The sequence below is a fragment of the Protopterus annectens genome, chromosome 16.part0, assembly GCF_019279795.1.
Source record: "Protopterus annectens isolate FY-2018-M chromosome 16.part0, PAN1.0, whole genome shotgun sequence".
NCBI classification, from domain to species: Eukaryota; Metazoa; Chordata; order Ceratodontiformes; family Protopteridae; genus Protopterus; species Protopterus annectens.
Window position 1 is genome coordinate 198,145,831 of NC_056750.1, and position 24,553 is coordinate 198,170,383.

The 24,553-nt window shown below is 37.1% G+C and overlaps 1 protein-coding gene across 1 annotated transcript in view; it reads right to left on the reverse strand.

Annotated features, from left to right (window-relative positions):
• LOC122790866 (rho guanine nucleotide exchange factor 40-like) overlaps positions 1 to 24,553 on the reverse strand; it is a 1,619,416-nt gene that overhangs the window by 577,665 nt on the left and 1,017,198 nt on the right. The window contains exon 4 of the mRNA XM_044058526.1: positions 5,727 to 5,960. Within this exon, the coding sequence (XP_043914461.1) occupies positions 5,727 to 5,960 (234 nt within the window). The remainder of the gene's footprint in view (positions 1 to 5,726; positions 5,961 to 24,553) is intronic.

A 24,553-nucleotide genomic window follows, 5' to 3' on the forward strand; every position in this document is an offset into this window, starting at 1 on the left:
ACAACATACTTTTCATAATAAAGTTGTTAATCCAGATGTTAACTCTTCAAATTTAAATCTAGAATCTTTTGTTAGTAAGAAATTTTCAGCAGAATTACTTTAAACACATATTTTATATAAAGAAATTATAGATATAATGTAAAAAATTTAAAAACCAACAAAGCTCTAGGAATGGAGGGTATAATAATACAAATCTATCAACTTTTTCCTCCTTCTATCACATCATTTTCATAAAATGTTGACTGAAATTCGGTCACAAGGAAAGATTCCCCCTTCTTGGGAATATTCATTAATTACCCTTATTCTAAAAGAGAATAAAAATCTTCAATTTTGTGACTCTTACAGACCCATCTAAATAATGATTATTAGATCTTCAAAGCTGGGGAAGGAGAAAACGCAAGTACTCAGGAGAGAATACTGATGATCAGAGAAGGCGACAGAAACCGTAGACAACATCTTTTTTAACCTCTCCAGGTTTGTGCTCAGTGCAAGTGACATAACTTTATTAAACAAAGGTTTATCTTTTGTCCCTTCCCAAGGGAGTGAGTTATCACAGTTACTTACAGATTTACGTTTATTCGGGAGAACTGTTTCTCTCAAGTTATTTTTTAACAGCAAAGTGAATGTAACTGCAAGTTCCATCTTAGAAGCTCCAAAACATAAACGTAAAAGTACTTTCACCCCACCTATTCCTGGGCACATAGACTGTTTCATAAAAATGTGCGAAAGAGACTTTTATCATTATTTTTACAGTGGTAATAGAAAATGTTTGTATTTCAATCTATCTAATGAAGAAAGATCATCTCTGACCAAATTCACCAAAGATTTATCTCTGTGTGTTAGACCGGCAGATAAGGGAGGGGGGCTTGTGTTGTTTGACAGTGAAGACTATGTTAAATACATGCATGAGATGTTAAATGATGAAGTTACTTATGCCATTATAGATAAAGGCAAATTAATGAAGATCATACAGAATATTAATGATATATTATATGACATGCTCATGTGCCGTCAGATCTCAAAGGAATTATATGAATTCTTTTTTACTGAACATCCATTAACACCTATCATTAAAGGTCTTCCAAAAATGCACAAAGATATATTCCCCCCCCCTATGCGACCAATAGTATCAGGGGAAAAGTGGGCAACTGAAAATATCTCAGTGTTCTTGGAAGATACTCTAAGACCAATAGTTAATGATATTCCCAACATTCTGAAAGATACATATCAGTTGCTCGATTTTTTAGATTCTCTAGATACTACTTTAGTAAAAGGCAAACATCTATTAATCACCATGGATGTACAAAGCCTATTCACAAGTATTCCCAATGATAAGGGAATAGAGGCAATACGAGAGCTGATCTCTATGCATCCTTCATTTGATAGTAGTAAGCAGATTTTGATATGCCAATTACTTGATACTGTTCTCTCTAACAATGTATTCTCCTATGGTGAGCGCATATTTATACAAAACCTCCAATAAAGCTGCTTTTATCAAAATTTTATTCAAGATTATCGTGATTATCGTGGTGAGTCTGTGGTTCTTCTTTTTGGATATCATATCATTTTCATAAAATGTTGACTGAAATTCAGTCACAAGGAAAGATTCCCCCTTCTTGGGAATATTCATTAATTACCCTTATTCTAAAAGAGAATAAAAATCTTCAATTTTGCGACTCTTACAGACCCATCTCTCTTCTAAATAATGATTATTAGATCTTCATGTGTATTACTGACAGAATAAAAGAACCCTTAATTCATATAATCAATCACAATCAAACAGGTTGCATACATAACAGACACACTCATGAATGACAATATTAGACATATATTAACCATTAGAGATTTCTTAAATAGGAAGACTGAAGAAGCCCTGATACCTGTTTTAGATACTGAAAAAGCATTTGACTCCTTAAATTGGGATTATTTAAAGTCCTAAATTTATTTGATTTCCCTTCTTCATTTATTTATCTTTTAAAGGATATCTATAATAATAATTTAGCTTATATTAAACTAGGTCCTTTAACTTCAGAATCAGTTCCTCTAACCAAAGGTTCTAAACAAGGATGTCTTTTATCTCCAATCTTATTTGCTGTTGCTATTGAAATCTCTGCTATTATAATCCAAAATGACCCAAATATTAAGGGTCCTAATGTATATAATCAATATATTTCTAAAATTATGGTATTTCCAGATGACGTCTTATTAAAATTACCTAATTCAACAGCAACTTTCTCAGAACTGGAATCTTTAATATATTTATTTCAGCCTATCTCTGTTCTTCATTTTAATCAAAATCTAAATACATGATATTAAATAAAAAGAAAAAAACATTCAAATTTGTAAAAATCCTATTATTGGGAAACAAATAATTTCTCTTATCTGGGTATAGTCCTACTCAACTCTGTAGGAGAGAGACAATAACAGCTAATTATAATAACATTATAAAAATAATAAAAAAAAATCTTACTGATAAATGGAATAAATGTTTGACTCCAGTTAATAAAAAATATTCTCCTACCCAAAATACAATATATAGTTCAAGCCCTATTTTTTTCCAGGAAAACATCTTATTAGTGATATAAATATGCTCTTATTAAAACTCCTATGGTTCCCTAACAAAAACAGAATAGCTTTTTTTCATCATACCAGACCTTGGGAACAAGGAGTAATTAATTTCCCAGATATTGATACCTATATTAAAGCTTCTATATTCAATGTCATCTTGAACTGGGTAGATCCAAATTATATTTGGAACTGGAAATCTTTACATTTAACAGTTTTACAAAAAGGTAATAATCTTTGGGTCTATATTACAACATCGAACTACAACAAGTTTGAATGTTGTAATATCAAACCCTAAAGTCCAAAGGTGGAAAATAGCGAAGCCACGGAACATCAACTTTTTTCCCAGGGAAAAAAGTTGGTGTGCCGTTTTCAGGGCTTTGCTATTTCCTCCACTGTGGTGCGATCCTGGAGTTGGTATATTTAAGTGGGAGGGGGGGTTAAGGTTAATTTTTTTTTGTAACAGAACAGCGATTTTTTTTTTTCTAGGGAAAAAACCTGCTGTTCTGTGGTTTCGGTTTTCTTGGGTTTCAAATGTAACGGTTCGATATTACAACAGTCAAACTTTTTTATGTTCGATGTTGTGATATAAACCCTAATCTTTCAGGTAACTTTTTCTTAAATGATCAAACTGATATAGTCTGGTATTTTATTTGTTATATCACACAACATATTTCTACATGCTTTATAAACTCTATACTTAACTTTAAAAAATTATCCTTGTTAACGTTGATACAAAAATCTGGTTTAAAACTCTAATTCCCTTTAGTATTACCAGTTTTTTTTACAAAGTTCATAACACATTTTTTTTTGGGATTCTAAACATTTTATTTGTTGGCAGCAATGTTTTAAAAAACTCAGAGGTAAAGAAATCCATCAGCTTATAATAGATTTTGATTTGAATTCTCATGACTAGTTACTGTTACAAAATTTGATAGCTCATTCTCATGATTGTTGCAAAATCCTTAGTAACTGATGTTTAAAGAAACCTCTAAATTAATAAGTTATTTATATATTATCTACAATAAATACAAAAGAAAGTCTAACTTCTAAGCTATATAAAATTAAATTAATATACTTTAGACTTTCATTTTTTTTTTTATTTTGTTACATGGTTTTAGTATATATAAGATGTATGTAATTGATGTTTGTTGTCTGATCAAGTGATCTAATTGAGAAAGTGCTCACAATAAATGTATTTGTTGCTTATAGTTTACTCTTTTGGCCGTGTTTCAGTGCTGAAGTTTTTGATATTATACTATATAAAATCTTTATAAAGTATAACATAAAATTACAAGATAAATATTGGCATCATATTACTATGGGTCATATTTCTTGTTTATCTCATGAGAATAAATCTTAAATTTTATCTTCTGTCAAACTTACATCTTTGTCACAATATTGGCATATATTTACCTGGAAATTTTTGCACAGAACATTCCTAACCCCAAATAAGCTAGCTAAATCTGGTAAAAATAAGAATATCTCTTGTTGGAGGTGCATGCAAGAATGTAAAGTTAATTGGTTTCATATTTTTATACCTGTCCTCTGTTAGAACAATGTTGGTGTGACTTAGATGATTTTTTAAAAGCTTTGTTTTCTGACTCATTTTCATTATCAAAAATCTTTAATTTTATTTAATGTTAATGATGGCCTTGCCTTGAATAAGGACAACTTTCTCTAATTTGGACTATTTTTGCAGTTGCAAGGGAAAGTACAACTAGAAAATGGAAATCTACTGTTGTAACACTTTTTGAAGACTTTATCTTTTCCATAAGGAAACCAAAGTTAAAGAACACAGGATCCATCCTACACCAGTCATCGACAATCCTTGGAAGAAAGTTATATTTCTCATTGACATTAGTCAGATGAATCCTGACTCTCTTCAGTGAAAAACTGAAGTTATTTATATATTTTTCATTTATTTATCTAGGAATGTGATTATTTCTAATTCTACTTCAGGTCTTTGTACATATTGTATATAGTTTACTTTTTTACTTAATAATTTCACTTATACTATTTACTATATTAGTATAATTTATTATTTCATTACCTTGATAACTGGAAAAAAGGAAATCACATTTTCTTTGAGGAAAGAATCTGTAACTAAAAACTATATGCTGCAGGTGAATGCTATTGTGCCCCCTATTGAAATGCAATGGTCTACAGTAAATGGGATACAGGTGGTCAATAAATAAAAATGCTTCTAACTGAACATGGATGCTAAAACTGATGACAATGTAGGGTAGATGCAAAAGCTGTGAAAAAAATTCAAAGGAGGAAAAACAGATAATAGATGATTAAAAGCTTGAAAATTGCTATTGGCTGCTTTAATGTTTGGGTAATAAAATCCAGTTCAATAGAAGTAAATTGACACAGTAAAATGGGAATGACATTTAAAATGACGGTGCAGGTAGCAACATCAGCTTCTAAGGAGTGATGCAAGGCACTGAATAAAGGGATAATCTGGGGAAGTGTTCTAAGAAACTGGATAAAAACAGAAGAGAAAGTGGTCAGTGGTGTGAGATATGCTAGTTGAAAATGTTATCAGTAGATAATGATGCTATCAGAGAATTAGATGCTGACAGACCCAGTGAGGTAGAAGGTTATATTACTTTATTAGCGTTTGGACTGTAAATAAGTCTTGGTGGTAGATGCACATTCTTAGTGATAGTTGTGTTACTTTATTTTAGTTACTAATGTCTTAATCTGGTAAGTAAACTGGCAACTAGGGCAAAGAAATATGTAATGTATATTGACTGTTTAGGGTAACCATCTATCAGCATGCTTTTGTTAGGCATGAAGAAACCAAGGAAAACCCACCAGTCATGGAAAAAAACCCACATTTTACACAGTGACTGGAGGCTAACAATGAAGCATGGAATCTAGAGTTGTGAGACAGAATCTTTGCCCACTGGATCATCATGTTACCTTTATTGTATGATCACTTGCCAAAGCATTATGACTGAAAATCATTTATACCTCATTAATTCCTAACAGACCAGAAATGACTTACCTGTTGCCAATTATAAATAGTATATTAAACAAAGTCTTGCAAAGAGACAGAAACCATAAAAGAGCCATGCATAAAGTAGTATAACAAATTCACATTTGTCTAAGGAATTGAAGGACACTGTAAGGTATAAAGATCACATGCCTACCTGTCAGACAAAGAATCCCTAAACATGCTATTTCCAAATCGATTTCCTTCAGGCGGGTTGGAAAGGTTACAGTTGTCTCAGCTATGGTAGGAGCTTCTTCTGCAGTGATAGGTGTCTCTTCTTCCTCATTCTTCTTCTCAGGAGCATCAGCGCCTGGAACAGGTTCTGTGTTTTCTTGTGCATGGTCACTTGTATGCAGTAGAATATCTTGACTTTCATTTTGTTGGTGCAAACCTATAGCACAAAAATGGCTACTTTATTACCCGTATTCACAATTTCAAAATAAAATGCCATATCACTGTTTTGGCACAGGTAGCATTATAATACGTTGTCAAAGCTAAAGTCTATTACATTTTTTACAACAAAATGTTGCACATAATAGATTTCTTAAGAAAGAATGCCACTTAGAGTTTCTATCAATATCTTTCACTAAGGGCAAAACATGAATATGCACGTTAGACATATAATAAACTCTAGCATATATCACCATGCTGTATGTACATGTTACATATACTAATTAATCATGGGATATAGTTTCATGTTTAGCTGAATTACTTAAATTGTGGTATTTCCTTGCCTGTCTCTTATTTCCACTTATTTACTTCACCTACCCCCTTTTCTGGCTTCATATTAACATCTCTCTCTCTCTCTCTCTGTCTCCCTCTCTCTCCTTACAGTCGCTTAAACACATTCAAAGGTCCGACAACAGCAACAAAAAAACCCACTGAAGCAACTGCCTGCATACAACATGAAGAGCGGAACCCTGTACCCCTGTACAAACCAGTAAAAGCCACTCCGAGTTCTACTTTTATCAACAGTAGGTCTATTATAATCTTCTCTCTGTGATACTCCTACTGATTCTTCTGCTGTACACACTACTGGACCCCTCCCCCACTTTTTCCTCCCATTTACTGTAACAAATATATACATTTTTCCAAAGCTTTGCATTTATTTTATATTCTTATATTTTATTGATCTTGTATATCACATTTCTTTTATATTCTTATATTTTATTCTCCCATTTATTGTAACAAATATATACAGTTTCCCAAAGCTTTACATTTATTTTATATTCTACTTCCCTGATGCTCTACTAAATCTGCTTTTGAATTCACACAGATAAACAAACACCTTTAGGTACTGACATGGGCTAACTGGTTGATTGTTTTTCTCATCTCACAGCTTTCTCCAAGTTCTGGTCCATAGCCTCCCCCCTTTTCTTGTTCTCCTAACATAATTCTAGTCTAAGTTTCCTAGCCCTGTCAAACATGTTTTCACAGCTTTCTCCAAACCCTGGCTCTTAACCCCCCTTCTATCGATCTCCTAACATAATCTTATTGTAAGCTTCCCAACCCTGTCAATCCTGTGTATTCCCTCCCTCTTCCTCTTGAGAGTTTACTAATTCCTCCCCTAAGCTGAGGCCCCATCTTTAAATACTAAAAACCTCTGCCTGACTACACTTTATGTCTGTCCCACAGGCATCCCTCAGTAGTGTGCACTTACTGCATGTCCCTTTCTAAAACCCTTGGCATAACTACATTATTTTCCAACTTCTCAGTGAACTGCAGCTCCCCATTGGTGCATAAATATTAAAAACAAACAGGTAACATTCAAACCAAAATGATAGGCTGCCCTATTTCTGTAGTTGCTAACCTTCTCATGATTGTTTTCTGTTTGGTGACTGCTGCTCTTCCCAGAAGGTGTAACCCACTCTGTTTGCCCTTCAGGCTCACTCTGCTCACCTACCCTGCCCCAAATCCCACCCCCACTACCTGTACTTTTATACATCTCCCGACTCCTCCCAACCCAACACCTCTCTAATCACAACACACCTAAGCTAAACCCGACCCACCTGTAGATCTACATCACCCCAAACATCCACCCCTCCTAGAATGCTCTACATAACATCTCTCCCTATGATCCCATTTGCCCTACTAATCTCTCTCTCTTCTCTTACCTATCTCACACTTTTTCCCAACCCTTGTCATAACTCATACATACACATACATTACATCTTACCATCAACCTCACTTTCCATCCTACTCATCCATCTCACATGAACTCTTTACCTCTAACCCAATCTATTTCTTCAAAGAAAAACTGCTCCCAACCCAACCCCCCCCTGTACTTCCCTCTTAAATGTGGTACCAGAAAATCACTACTCTCGCACAAACCAAGCTACCCTTGCCCAACACACTGCCTCTCTCTTCTACTCCACCACATCTCTCTCACTAGCCAGCAACATCCACCCCAAACCCAGACCCATCTCTAACATCACTCTCACCAAACTCTCCACTCAACCCACAAAGTCAAAGTCCATTCGCCTTACAACACTTAATGCACAAAGTCTAAAAAACAAAATCCCTAACCTCCATGCCTGGCTTTTCCATAACCACCTCGACATTGCCACCATTTCTGAAACCTGGCTGAAAACCTATATTAAAGATAGCGAAATCCTACCACCAGGTTTCCAAATCATTCGCAATGATGGAGCCCTCTAAAAAGGATGTGGAGTAGCAATAATCTATCCCACCTGCCACACCATAACTCCCTACTCCAATAAAATACCAACCTTTGTCAATGCTGAAATTATAATAGGTTTACTAAAAATAAACAATCACAAGTCCATATGTATCACTGCCCTCTATATTCCCCCTGGTGATAATATTTTAACTCTTGAAAACATCCTGTCCTGGTTTTCCCCCAATATAAAAAATGAAACCTATATACTCGGTGATACCAACATCAACTGGAATACTATTAACTCTGAAGCCCCATCCCACACAATCAACCTGTACAACTTCTCCCAACTAATACAATCTCCAACCAGACCAAATAAAGATGGTATCTCTGGTACCATCATTGACTGGATCCTAACAACTCACCCAAACCTTATCACCAAAGCCGGAACATTACCTGATCCTCTCAGCAATCACCTGCCAGCCTTCGCCGACCGTCTCCTATCTCCACTGCATAAACACCACTACATCCAAACCCACAACATCTCCCCTTTCAACCCTCTAACTTTCTCCATATGCTTAAAGCATACTGACTGATCCCCTCTAAAAACCCTTCCTCTAGATGATGCCGTTTCCTATTTTAACTACTCATTCCTAACCCTTCTCAACCAGCAAGCCCACCCTCGAACCAAATGCATCAAAACCAATCCCTACCTACGGTTATCAAAAGATACTAAACTAGCCTTGCGCCAAAGGGACAAAAATGGAAACAATATCAAAAACATAAAAACCCTAACACCCTCCTAGAGTATAAGCAACTATGAAACTCTGCAAAAAAAAACCCAATAATTAAAGACCGCAAAGCCCACTACTCTAAACTCCAGTCCTTGCACTCAACAAATCCTAAAATTCTGGGACTCCATCTCATCTCTGCTGCATCCTGGCAACAAAGAAAACCCCAGCCCAGAACCCAACCTCTCCAACCATGAAACTGCCAGCCAGTTCAACTCAATATTCATAGACTGCATAGCTAAACTACTGGCCTCCTTCCCACCCCCCTCTTCTACCACCCCCACCCCCTCCTGCCCCAACCACCACCCCAATCATCAACCTTCCTCCACATCCTTCTGCCTCAAGCCCATCCCCACAAGCACTATAAAAAGACTGACTCAAACCCTGTCACAATGCACTCAACAACCTTCCACCCACTTTCCTCAAACAATCTGCAGACAGCATTGCCTATCCCATCTCTATTCTTATAAATAGAGCCATACAAGAATAATACGTCCCTTCTATCTGGCGCCATGCTTACATCATCCCCCTCCACAAAGGTGGCAAAAATACTGATACCACCAACTTCAGGCTATTGCCATCCTTTCCCCTCTTTCCAAAATACTAGAGAAAACAATACAAGCACAACTCATGGCACACCTAACACTAAACAATCTCCTCTGCCCTACCCAACATGGCTTCTGCCCTGGCCACAGCACCATGACTGCCCTTCTTTCCTTTCTTGAAACCATAAACCTCAAATGCGACTCAGGCAAGTTTGTTTCCACACTATTCCTAGATCTGTCAAAGGCCTTTGACACCATCTCACACACCCTACTTATATCCCAACACTCCACCCTACACCTCTCTTCCACCACCATTACCTGGTTTTCCAGCTACTTGTCCAACCACCAACAAGCTGTCCAATGGAAAATGTCAACCTCCCCCCTTCCTTCCTACAGATGTCCCACAAGGTTCTGTTCTAGGCCCTCTTCTCTTCAACCTATTCATTAACAACTTTCACCAATCCATCCCAGACTCATCTATCATCCAATAGGCAGATGACTCATCAATCATCTGCTCAGCCTTCTCCCCCTCTGAGCTCCTAGCAAAAACCCAACTAGCCTTCTCCAAAACAGAAACCTGGATGCAGTCTAACCATCTGGCACTAAATGCAAATAAAACCAAACTAATGTTTTTTTCACCTACCAAAAACTCCATTGACAAATCCAGTTCACCATACAGAGCCAAAACACCACCCTCCTTAAAACTGTTCCCAACACCAAGCTTCTTGGCATCATTATTGATGAAGAACTAAAATTTGACACCCACATCCATCCACAATCAAGAAAGTTCACCAAAAGTTAGGTCTCCTCTATAGGCACAACAACTTCCTAAGCCCCTCTACCCGTCAAACTCTTGCATCCACTTTCCTACGCCCCTCTTTTCACCAATCTCCATCTTGGCCTTCGGTCCAAACTTGGATCCTACTACCACAAGTTCTCCAAATTTGCAACCAATTCAAAAAACTCATCCCACTACTGCTACTCCCTCCTCACCCTCATCTGGCTTGAACTACCCAACTACCTCAGTTACCTACAACTCACCATTGCCCACATGCTCATCTTTAAACCTGCCAACTGCTCAGCTCTTGCTATTTCCTTAAAAAGTACAGTTTTGTACCTACCATAAATGTAGATGTTCGAAGATCCACATTGCTGCAGTCCTTACATATGGGTAGTCCGCTGTCCTCGGTCGGCCTGAATACCAAAGTATTAGGCTGACGTCGGTCATGGGCACTCGGAACTGACATCAGAGCGTCAGGGTACAAAAGCGCATGACCGACGTCATATCCTCAGTCTTTTCTTGCCCCAGATGTCAGAAGGCCCTAAAAACAAAGGCCATAACCAAAAAACATAAACAAACCACTAACCACCCATGTGCAACCAGTATTTACAACCCAAACCACACAACCATCCTAAACTACAGTGGGGAAGGAGGGAGGGTAAATTGGACTGCAGCAATGTGGATCTTCGAACATCTACATTTATGGTAGGTACAAAACTGTACTATGTTCTTCATCTCACATTGCTGCAGTCCTTACATATGGGTAGAATCCCAAAGCAGAGGTAAGGGAGGATGGCAAAATCATAAAGCATTAGGAGCTGCCAAAATGCCCTGTAAAATTGCAGTGGCAAATCCAGCCCTAGATTTAGAATAAAGTGGAAGGTGGTAATGTTTAGAGAAAGTATGCACTGAACTCCAAGTAGCTGCTTCCAAAATATCTTTAGTAGCTACCCCCCTTAAAAAGGCTGTAGAAGTAGCAGTAGCCCTGGTAGAATGAGGCCTGATTCCAGCCGGAATCTCCTTACCATGATGGGAATAACAGAAAGCAATACAAAAACCAATCCACTTTGAAATAGTTTGTTTTGTAACAGGTTTTCCCTGAGAACCCAAAGCAAAAGAAACAAACAACTGCTGAGACTGTCTGAACCCTTTAGTTCTGCTCAAATAATAACGTAACTGCCTATGAATATCCAAGGTGTGCAAAATCTTTTCCCCTTTATTTTGGGGGTTTGCATAAAAAGTAGGCAAATGAATAGTTTGGTTTAAGGCCACACTAGAAACCACTTTTGGCATAAAGGAAGGATTTGTACGCAAAGATACCCTATCCTTATGAAAAATTAGGAAAGGCTCCACTGCCATAAGGGCCTGTAACTCAGAAACCCTTCTCGCAGAGGTAATGGCCAACAAAAAAGCAGTCTTCCATGTTAAGAACTTTAACTCGGCAGTAGCTGCAGGCTCAAAAGGTTGTAGAGTGAGTTTCTCCAACACAAAATTGAGATCCCAAGCAGGATTAGGAGCTCGGGGTCTTATATTCTTTGCCCCTCTAAGAAATTGCTTAAACAAAGGATGAGAAAATAATGGTGGGTCACAGTCATAGTGATCAGAAATAGCTGCAGCATGAATCTTAATAGAGGAGAAGGACAAACCCTTGTCCAATAACTCAGTAAGGTATTGAAGAGAAGCACTTAAATCAGGCTTGGAAACATCAAAGTTCTTTGCTTTGCTCCAAATAAAAAATCTCCTCCATTTATCAGCATAAACTTTCCTTGTACTAGGCCTTCTGGCCTCCAAAATAACATTCAAAACTTGTTGTGGAAGCTGAGACCCTCCAGGGTCTAGAACAGAATATGCCAGGCTGTTAGATGCAGAGACTGAAGTTTGACATTGAGTAAGTGATTGTTTTCCTGAGACAGAAGGTGTGGAATCGAAGGCAAAGGCCATGGAGGCTCCAAACTTCTCAGTAGTGGGTACCAATGCTGTCGAGGCCAATCTGGAGCTATTAAAATCATGGATGGCTTGTCCTGTCTGACCTTCAAGAGCACCTTTGGGAGGAGAGGCAGAGGTGGAAAGGCATAGACGTGAAGATTGCTCCAACTGAATGACAGAGCATCCACCCTCCAAGCTGTGTGATGAAACCTTTTTGTGCAAAACTTTGGCAACTGGTAGTTTAGTGGAGAAGCAAACAGATCTATGTCTGGAGTTCCCCATAACACTGTCAACTAAATACATGAGGATCCAATTTCCACTCGTGGGGATCCACTATCTGTCTGCTCAACACATCTGCTAAGGAGTTCTGTGCTCCTGGCAGAAACCTTGCCTGAAGATTTAGCTGTAAACTGAGAGCAGTCTCCCACAAAATCATTGCTTGCCTGCAAAGAGGGTATGAATGTGTTCCCCCTTGCTTGTTGATGTACCACATGACAGTTGTGTTGTCTGTTAGAATCAACACCTGCCCTGGGAGAAGAAATTCCTTGAAAGCCATCAATGCAAATTGGACTGCTAACATCTCCTTCAAGTTGATATGTAAATGTTGAAGTCTGGCAGGCCACTTGTCTTGTACCCATTTTCCATTGAGATGTGCTCCCCAAGCTTTGTCTGAGGCATCTGTCGTTAGAACCTGACTCGCCTCTGGCCGGGTCACAGAGAGTCCCTTGTTTAGGTGACATTCCTGAGCCCACCACAAAAATTCCTTTTGAATGCAAGGTATTATTTGGATGACAGTGTCCAGATCTTGGCAGTGTTGTGTCCATACATTTTTGAGATACCATTGAATCTTCCTCATATGCAGTTTGGCATTGGGAAGCACCAGAATACAAGATGCCATGAACCCCAAGGCTTGAAGGACTGTCCTTGCAGTCAGCCTGGACCGAAGAGACAATTGATGGAAGTAAAGAGAAAGATTCTTTTGTTTGTCCGGGGTCAAAAAGGCCATCTGGGCTGCTGTATTCAGTCTCACACCCAGAAAGCACATGTCCTGAGAGGGTACTAGACTGGACTTTGTTTCGTTCACAGAATACCCTAGGCATCTTAACACTGCCATCAACTTGGATTCGGTCTGAAACTCCGAACTCGAAAAATTTCAGAACGCCGAACGGCACTTGCAACGCTGCTTCTGCATCGGACCATGCGGCAAAAAAGACTGAGGATATGACGTCGGTCATGCGCTTTTGTACCCTGACGCTCTGATGTCAGTTCCGAGCGCCCATGACCGACGTCAGCCTAATACTTTGGTATTCGGGCCGACCGAGGACAGCGGACTACCCATATGTAAGGACTGCAGCAATGTGAGATGAAGAACATCATTACATTCCCAACCACTCATTCAGATCCAAAAACCAAAAACTCCTTCAGGTCCACAAACCTGCATGACCTCCTGGCCATCAACTGCTGTCCCACTCCTTAGATAAACAGTGGAACTCTCTCCACATGCACCTATGCAATCTACCTACTTAACCATACAAATTTCAAATCTCAGCTACTCTCTCATCTTTCCTCCAAATGGGAATGCCCTTGCCACGCTCCAACTTAAACCCCCCATTTCACCTTGCACTGACTCATCAAACTACCTCTACTATTACTTCATCCCACTCAAATCAATCCCTCCCCTACTAAAAACAAATTTTTCTCTCTAATATCTATTGTACTATACTCTCCAGTCTCAAATATACTATTACCCTCTCCATGCATAATACTTTCCTAACCTACTAATGGCTAGTAGCTATATATTTTGAAATGTTAAACCTACAATTGAGTTTATAACAAAAATATTCACTTTATGTAAATGTTGAAATTTCCTTATTGAATTATGTCTTTTCATTTTTGTAACATTGTGACAAGCCAATTGCAAATATCATGGAGCTTATCTGTAAATGTTTAATTAGCTATATGAACTATGTCCTTTTGTAACATGTGAAATGTAACTTGCAATTATTGTGGAGCTTTTTTCCCCGGGCCGCCACTGAAAACGGGCACTTCTTGGCCCAGTGGACTACCCCGGTCATCAAACTTAAATAAATAAATTAAATAAATAAATGTTGGATCTGCAGGCCTGATTCATAACAAACCTGCAAAATATATGTCTTTATTAATAGCACAGCAGATATGTCAACAAGGTAATATTTTCATCTGAATACTGACATTACAACAACAGCAGCAAACTGACTCAAAGCACAGCTTATTTACTTAACATGTGTTTAATAATTTAGCCCAAGGATAAGCAAAGTTACAAAAATCATGACACCTTCTAATGCAAGAAGGGAAGAAAACTCTAGGTGAAGGGAAAACTTGGCATACTTAGATAGTGGCTATATATTTCATGTTTGGCTACTGAAAACAAAAAAATGAGAATAGATAAATAACACACGTTAAACATCAGCAAACAACTACTTCTACAAAAAAAATTAATTGAATGGCCATAGTTGGCCAACAACCAGGAAGTAATGTGACGCATAAGGTAAGTGAAGGGAAACCTTTTAAATTTGCCCTATTCCGCAATGTAGTGCTATCTCAGAGTTGGTATATATAGTTTGGAGGGTGGGGGGGCACAGCCCCCCACAATGCAGTTTGTGGGAGGCAAAGTCCCCCACCTTCATTGGTTGTGTTCATCATGTTGGCCAACTATGGCCATTCGGTGAATTTATTTTCACTGAAGTAGTTGTGGGCTAATTTTACCTTTTGATGTTTAACATTCGGTATTTAGCCATTTGGGTTTTTTTGTTTTTGATAGTCGAACAGACTCATATTTCAATTATACTGACTATATTTCTCATTATTAGAGTGAATAAATCTACTCAAGTCTGAAAGAAATCATGCTGCAAAAGTAAACAAAACAATAAACTAATTTTGTCATTGATAATGATTCTGCTATTGCTCAAATGCCAATCAAATCATCCTCAAGGAACACACTTTGGCACTGGTACAGAGGGTTACCAACTACTGGTTTAATTTATTCACCAAGTTAAAAGGAAAAGCAACAAAATGAAAATGTTTTCCTTTGCTTGATTTCTGAAAGCTTTGCTTGCACATTGTGTGACTCCTCTATGGTGAAACCCCTGGATCTCCTCAGATAACAGTTAGCCCTACCTCAATGGCCTATAAGTGCTTACAGAGACTATATGAAAAGTTACAAGACAGGGAAAGAGATCAGCATCAAAACTTTTGCACACAAGGGTTTCTGAAAACAAAATAACATCACTACTTAATAAAAAGGCAACCTTAAAACAGTCATTCATTTTAAAATAATAGTTGTAAACAAGTTGAACACAAAAATGCAGGAAATAATGTTTTAAGACATTTATTCAGTTTCAGTTTCTTGTTATCTCTCCCACGTCTTCCTTGGCTTGTATATAACAGTCTCTGTTAAAAATAGTTTTCTGTAGCCATATTTGCTGTGACATTGTTTTTCATTGTCAACACTTCATGAGCATGAGCTAAGGTTTCAGAAATGAGGCATATTGGTAGAGCAGTGGTTTACTATAACTTCCACTCATTGCTGTGACATTGTTTTTCATTGTCAACACTTCATGAGCATGAGCTAAGGTTTCAGAAATGAGGCATATTGGTAGAGCAGTGGTTTACTATAACTTCCACTCATATTTGTGTCTGTCATTGTACATTTGATATGCCATCTTTGAATGATAGCCGATCAAGGGGTACCTTGCCACTAATACTTGAAGAGAAATATTGTACATATCAGAAAAAATGTTTTACTGAACTGCCCTGTCTGCAAACCATCTACTGAAACTTGCCAAAAACAGTAGCTAAGATTCTTAAAGAAGCAGAACTTTGCATACAATTACTGCTTGCTATAGTTGTCAGCACGTTTGACATTAACATGGTTGCTGGAGCATTCTGTCCTTGATACAATTCTTAGCACATGCCTGACCTTAACATGGTTCCCAGCCCATTAGTGATGTTGGTGAGTCAAGACAGTGTCTGACAAATGTAATGTATAGTGCTAGCGAAAGGAAAATTACAAGATGTAATGTAATATATGGTTAACTGATCGTTTGCCTTGCCGGCCATTTGCCCAACACTAAGCACAGTCAAGTGTTAAAAAAGAGGCTTAAGCCTTGAAGAATGTCTAATGCCAAAGCTATCTGTATCTAAACTGCCCTACAAGACATCATTTGGAAAAAAACACTCTCTGCACCCAAATTACTGTATGTTTGGTGCCCCTTGTGGGCTCCAGTACTCAGGGTAGCTGCCCTACTTGCTCTGATCTAAAAACAGATTTGTTTAGCATAATGAGCAAAAAACAAACAGAAGCATCATATCTGAATGCTCTGTTCATATTACTGACTACAATGATTATAATCTAATGATTAAATACATTTGAAAAGCCTTCCCAATTAAGAAACATCAGTGAAGTTTTACATGTACTGAACAGAGTTACGAGTTAAGTAATCAGTAAACCATAAACAACCAAGGTGTGTTTTGAAGTAGAAGGGGAAGGACAGTGATGTCACAAAACATGGGGCATGTTAATTAATCCCAATTAGAGAATGGAAGAACTGTACATCAGAACTCAAATTGGAAAACAAATATTCTCCAGCAGGGTATTAATGTACAAGTTATTCCCACTGAAAAATAAATCTGCCACTTCATGGTAGCATATCAACCTGCCGTGGAGCTCGGACAGAAAAAAATCTAATGGCCACCATTATTTTACACTTGCTAAGCAGTGTATCTGTTGTTTAGCGAGTGTAAAATGTAAAAAAAAAATTAAAAAATAGTGTGTGTGTGTGTGTGTGTGTGTGTGTGTGTGTGTGTGTGTGTTTATGTCTGTATGTGTGAGTGTACAAGTGCATGTGAGTGAAAACGTGATTGACTGAGATGTTATTTTACACTCACAAAGCAGTGCTTTTGCTGTTTAGCAAGTGCAAAAAAAAAAAAAGAACAGAAAAGAGTGTATGTATGTCTATGAGTGTGTTTATGTTTCTGTCTGCGGGTGTAAGTGAATGTGTGCATGAAAACAGAAGAGACTGTGTGTGTGTGTGTGTGTGTGTGTGTGTGTGTGTGTGTGTGTGTGTGTGTATATATATATATATATATATATATATATATATATATATATATATATATATATATATATATATATATATATATATATATGTATGTTGTTGTTGTGTCTTTCGGCTTTTCCCGGTTAGGGGTCGCCACAGCAGAACTCCAGTCCGCTAATGACTGGCAGTAGATTTTTATGTGCCGAGTTGCCAGCCCTGACGCACAACCTTCAACGAAGGTACGCCCATTCACACATGTCTCCACACAGAGGACGCTCTAGCTGAGAATCGAACAGGATGTCTTACTGTGAGGCGACAACGCTACCGCAGCACCACTATATATATATATATATATATATATATGTATGTGTGTGTGTGTGTGTGTGTGAAAGCAGAAGAGACTGTATGTGTGTATGAGAGAGAGAGCGTGAACAATGAGATTGATCAAGCCATTATTTTACACTTGCTAAGCAGTGCCTTTGCTGTTTAGTGAGTGTAAAGTAAAAAGAAAAAAGTTTAAATAAAAAAGTTTGTGTGTATGTTTATGAGTGAGAGTGTATGCATGTATGAAAGCAGAAGAGTTTGTGTGTGTGTGCGTGTGTGTGAGAGAGAGAGAGTGAAGAGTGAGAGCGATCCCTGGCAGCAGCAGCAGCAAAAGATCTGCATACCTTTCATCTTGACCTCATACCTCAACATATGTTCTTATAGATTTTTTTTATGTAAAATGCTTTCTCCAACAGAATTAACATATACTACAGAGAGTCTGAACATTACGTGGAGGAATTATTTTACATAAAAAATGTATAAAAAGAATAATACAGTACTTAAAAAAGTAAGTAAAACAACAATTTTTATTAAAAAAAAAAAAAAGTAAGTAAAACAACAATTTTACAGAGAGCCGATTCTCAAGTGCAATAATGCCCTCCAGGGTGTGTGTTAATGTGTAATTAATGTACTTCCAGGGGTGTAGAGGCTATTTGCCTGCGGCATCGGGCTTCATAACACCCCTGGGTGGGTGCTAATTAAGCAATAAAAAGAGACATACTAATGGAAAAAGTCCTTTTCCATTAGTATAAGTCTGATTTACAATGGGGATGCTGACCAATCAGTGTGCACGTTTTGGAATATTGTTGGGGGTCATTGTATAATTACACATTAACACACACCCTGACAGGTATTACTGCTTGCTAAATACATATCTTTGAATGATAATACACTTAGAACATGGACATACCTACATTCTTAGAATGTATTGTTTAATTAAGAAACTGTGGATGTATAGCTCAGCTTAAAAATAGTGTCTAACAAAGCACTCAGGAATTCTGCTTAGTAGCAATGTTAGTTGTTTATTTTCTCAATTTCTTATTAATGATATGTATGTGCTTAGAGAAAATGCAACCAATATTATTATTAGATGTATAAATATTTAATGTAAAAATAATTGAATTTAGCACAAGTATGCAGTAGAAATGCATATGAATGTCATTCCATATGAAAATGGCATTTGTGAAAATTAAAAAATATATATGTTTTTGTGTGGAAGATAATGCTTTCCATATCCCCCTCAAGAGATGACAAAGCCTCATGCACCCCCAAACTTAATGTAATCAAGTCTAAAGTCATAGCTTCCTAGAAGAGGATTCCGTTATGTAACATAATTTAAAAATAGTATGATAGATTGGCAACTACTACACATACGCAATACCTCATTTCGAAAACATGAAATACAATTTAAACATGTAGCAACTAAGACAACAAGGAGAGGTCATGTAATAACTGCTACACATACGCTCTACCTCATTTTGAAAACATGAAATAGAATTTAAACATGTAGCAAGTAAGACAACAAAGAGAGGTCATGTAAGGAAGGAAGCTCATAAAAATGTTCTCTACCTCCAACAGTAATAAACAGTATATATTTTACATTCTCGTGTAAGACATAAAAGTTGCAAACTACTGTCAAGAAAATCCCAGCTTTGTGTTCACATAAAGAAAAACAATATACTTTGTTGTAACAATGGCAAACAGTGTAAATCATTTTAATGTTATGCTTTAAGGCAGAATGTTTAGCTGCTGAAATGACAGTTTGAATTTATAAGCAGCAGTGCAAAATAAGCTGTTAGTTTCAGTGGGAAATCAAAACTGGTAAACTTTAAATATTTTATTTACTTGTATGCAACGCAACAATTTTACTAGCTATGAGTATGTGGAATAATATCCGTTATTTATTTTACACATTAATGAGTTACTTTTAAAAAGCTTAAAGACTATAAAAGAACCTATGAGTTTAGAATACCTAACATCAAAGATAACAACAAAATGTTATAAGTATGTGAATTAAGATAAAAGAACACAGTTCACTCTGCCCCAGTCCTTCTTGAAAGGAAACTACTGATTCTAAAGACAACCGCAAAGCATTCTATAGCTATGTCAACAATCTCAATGGCAACACTCAGATTTGTTCTGAGTTACAGCACAATGGCACTACATATACAGAACCAACTGATATTGCCAACAACTTGGCAGATAGGTACAGTGCTAACTTTACCCCACCCCCCACAGGGCCCATCTCTATACCAGAAGAATGCAAAGTTCCTGTAATCATGGCTGCACAGGTAAAAACCACACTCTCCAAAGCCAAGAACACAGCATCCATGGGACCTGACAACATCCCAGGCTGTGTTCAACATGAACTACAGAATGAACTGGCACCACACCTAAGCATCATGTTCAGTCATAGCCTCACCTCAGGCTTTGTGCCCACTGAATGGCGCACAGCGACGGTTATCCCACTCTACAAAGGGGGAGCCACCACAGACCCCAGGAACTACCACCCCATTAGCCTAACGAGCCTGGTCTGCAAGGCCATGGAATGTATCATCATGGAACTTATAAACAAAGACATTAGTAATCTCCAAACTCTGGACCCCACCCAGTTCGGGTTTGTAAAAGGCAGATCATGTCTCCTAAACCTGACTGACTTCTTTGAAGCAGTCAGCAAAGCCGTAGATGAGGGTAAGGTGGTTCACACAGCCTATCTAGATCTCGCCAAGGATTTTGACACCATCCCCCACTCTGGAATTAAAGATAAACTCTTGAAACTAGGTATAAATCCCTATGTCACAAGATGGGTTGCCAACTGCCTCACTGACAGAACCCACAAAGTGAAAGTAGCAGACTCCAAATCCGACTTCAGACCAGTGAAAAGTGGAGTACCACAGGGTTCAGTCCTGGGTCCTCTCCTGTTTGATATCTACTTTTCTGAAGTACAGGCTAACACAGAAGGTCTTTGGCTAACGAAGTTCGCAGATGACTGCAAACTAGGAGCCATAATTGAAACTCCTAATGATGTTGACATCCTACAAAAGGGCCTCATGGAGACAGATGCCTGGTGCCAAAGCCATGGCCTCAAGCTCAATGCCAAAAAGTGCATTGTCATCCCCTTTGGTAAAACCTCTGTACCCATGAGCTACCACATAGGTGGTAGTCTACTTAACACCAAAAGTGTGATAAGAGAACTAGGCACACAGGTGGACAGTAGTCTCTTCTTTGATAATCACCATAGTAGTCAGGAAATCCTTCTACGTGGCACACCTCATCACAAAGGTTTCTCATCCAGGAAAAAAGAGGTCATTGTTCCCCTCTACACATTACTCATTAGACCCATTACAGAGTACAACACCCCTTTTGGTATGTACCTCACAAAACATCTACAACAACTGGAAAGGCTGCAGAAATACTTCACAAAGAGGATTACTGGTCTCAAACAGATGCCCTATGCAGACAGTCTCAAAAAACTCCAGCTTTACTCCATCACATATCGCCTACTCAGAGGCGATATCTGCCTAACATACAAAGCTATGTCAAACCCAGAGCTGTTGGACATACTCCACTTAAAGAAATCCCAATCCCTCCGAGCTACACGCTCTGGGGACCTAAACCTTGTCACCACAATAAGCAGAACATGCTGGAGGGATCAATTCCTGTCCAAGAGATTTCTCATACTCTGGAACAGACTACCTATCTATATCAAACAAAGCTCCTCATTAGCACTCTTTAAGAAAAATCTTGATGACTGGATGGGAAATAGGAAATTCACCCTGGGGATCACTTCTGTGGCTCTGCTCGACAGGGGCACAGGAAAATAATTTTCTTAGGTGGAGAAAGCCAGGGTACCTTTTTGGCTAGGCTTATATAGGCCCTAGGGCCGATAGCCTAGTACCTACCTATGAACCTATGCATAGATGTGTCAGTTGCATGGTAAGTGTGACTGCTTAACATGTGTTGATTCCTTTTACACTGTAATAAACTGAAAGTCAATACAGCCATAATTAAAAAAAAAAAAAGCTACACAAGCAGCATGTAATACGTTTGCCTCACAGCTTAAGAGTCTGGGATTGATTCCTACTCTTTGTGCACTGCATGTGTGGAGCTTTCATGTTTTGCCATGTCTATGTAGGTTTTCTCCAGGTTCTGTAGTTTACTTTCAAAAACATGGTAGTTACAATTAAACTGATCCTATACATTAAAGTTGCCTTCACCCTTGTGACCTAGGTGATCTCTGAAAAGAGCTTAATTACCTGGGTAACAAATGTTAAAATAATTAAAAATACATGCATCCACTCACCAAGCTGCATATTTCTCTTTCAGTTACATCTTACCAAGTGCCAGATTCAATTCTATGTAGAGGCAAAAAATATCCCTGTTCAGTCGTGAGTTGATGTACTAGTTTAATCGATTAGATCTGAGCATTCACTGAGGACTGAATAACACACAACCTTATTCATACTAATTTCTTAAACCCAGCAGCTGATATAGTTGAAATTGTCTAATATATTTCTACGAGAAACTAAGACCAAGGGTAGATGTAGCCACTTAGGAAGACAATGTCATTGAACGAGACACTATTTGCTGGTGCCAGTGATCCCGTTTCACAAAAATCTTTCAAAAGACTAGGGCACCAAAATTACAACCTAGCAATTTTGAGTTGTTGTGAGAGCAAACATTTCTTTTTACACATTTTCCATACTTTAACATAGAGTGATGCAGGGTTATTAGCGTCCAGAAACTGAAAAACATGTTGTAAGTTTCTGCTTGGTCTTATTATTTAAATAATGTTTGTGATAAGGAGTTTACAAGTAGTTCTGTAGCTTTGTGATCTATAATTATAATACAATAAGTGACATTATGCTTTGGGCTACTTTGCTGAAGCAAAATCTTTCTTACATTATAAGTGGAAAAGGGGCAGAAGACTTGTGAGGAACATTGAAACTGTCAACATCATACCAGAAGCAGAACATATATAAATAAATAAAAATAAACACATAGAGTTTGTGTTACATGTGAAAGACTACATAGAAGCATTGTTGGAGTACATTTGTAAGCCCACCGATTATCTACTTTCTGAACTAGTTAGAAAAAGTGATTATAGTATTTATGTGGTTAAAAATCTTGTTTTGCAGCGTTGATGCGGTTATGTTTTAAGATAGACTGCAATAACTTACATCTGTGGTTTTAGAGAGAAAGAAAAATAATTATAGTCATTAGTTTTGGTGTGGATATTAAACTAAATAAGATACTGATAAATATTATTAGACTTTCTTTACAATATCAAGTAAATAATTTAGTTTTTATTTATTTATTCATTTGACATTTTTTAAACAGGTTAGTCTGACTGGGCAAAAGCCCTTTTCAGCAGAGGCCTGAGGAGAAAAGCTCCTGTTATAATAAAACATATACAAATATAGAGCTTAGCTAATAATAATAACAAGGAACTTATATGGAAAAAAACAACACAGTACAGTCTTCATGTTTAAGTAACATTCTGAAACAATTTGTAAATTCAAACAAATAGACAACTATGACAATATGGAGGATGACTCTACACAGCTTGGGTACTACAATGTTTCATAGCAACATCACATTTAAGTAATCGTACTGATACAAAAGCCTTAGATTGTACCATTGGTAATTGTTTATCATTCAAACATGGTTTGTTTTGTAGTTTTACATTTGAAGTGGCTTACTTATCACCTAAGTAAACACAAGTCTGAGAAAAAGTGGAAAACTTCTGCTACATTTTAGAAAGGATTAATGAATAAAACACTATTTAAAGTAAAAAAAAATGATTATTGTAATAATAATGAACAGATACATGTCACTGTTTCTATTAGATCCTCATAGAAAAGGATAGTAGGGGTGGGAGGTTGGCATAATGGTTAAAGTGTTTACCTTATAAACACAAAGTGCAGGGTTTGATTTTCATTTAGGATAACTGACTAGGCTTAAAATGATCCACAAGGGCAATTAGCCTACTACAAATCCATGAACTTATATGGAAATATTTATTTTAGGGGCATGTTATAGAGAACTGTGATGTGCTTGTGGGTGGAGAAATGTGATAGGAAATATAACTGAGTATGAAAACATGTTAATATAAAATATACATACTCAGGAATAGATATTAAGGTACATGAATATAAAATGAAAATAGAAGAACAAAATTAAAAATGTATGAAAAAGATGATTAAAAAGAGATACATATAATAGTGAATTCTAAATATGTTTAATTTTGAAATTAGCTCATAATCTCTCAATGAACATCTTTTGAGTATAATAGATTCAAATCATAATTAGCTTTGGGTTTGCTGTGTAGATTATTATACTGCAAATTAATTTCTAATAAAAGGAATTTAAAAAAGTGATTTTTCAAGAAATCTAAGATGATAGTACTTTGAGCAGCTATTTCTACATAATTAGAAATAACAATGAAAATGCCAAAATGATAATGAGACAAACTATGCAAGATGTTGGATAAAAGCACACAACTTCTCGAATAGCAAAATATTTTTTTTCTGGAATAATTTAGTAATGGTCTGATGAAAACAAATATTTATTGTACATTAGCTGAAACATTAATAGAAAATAAATTATTCAAATCAGAAATTGAATATATGTTTATTCTTCCTTCTTCAAAAACATCATTTTAGAGATAACAGCAAAACTGAGTTGCTTAGGATAGTTTGGTAGTGACTAGAAACATGGTTTGTTTGGTAGAAAGATATTTGGTTAAGGATAATGAATCAAATTAGGAAGCAGTGATTTCCATGATGAAATTAGAGATTTTTCATTAACATTTTTGTTACAGTAGTTTATGTATCTTTTGAACAAAAAAAAGATGATAGTATGACTATGACTAAAAAAATGTCAAATGTAAAACAATGAAATGAGCTTACAGTCACCAAAC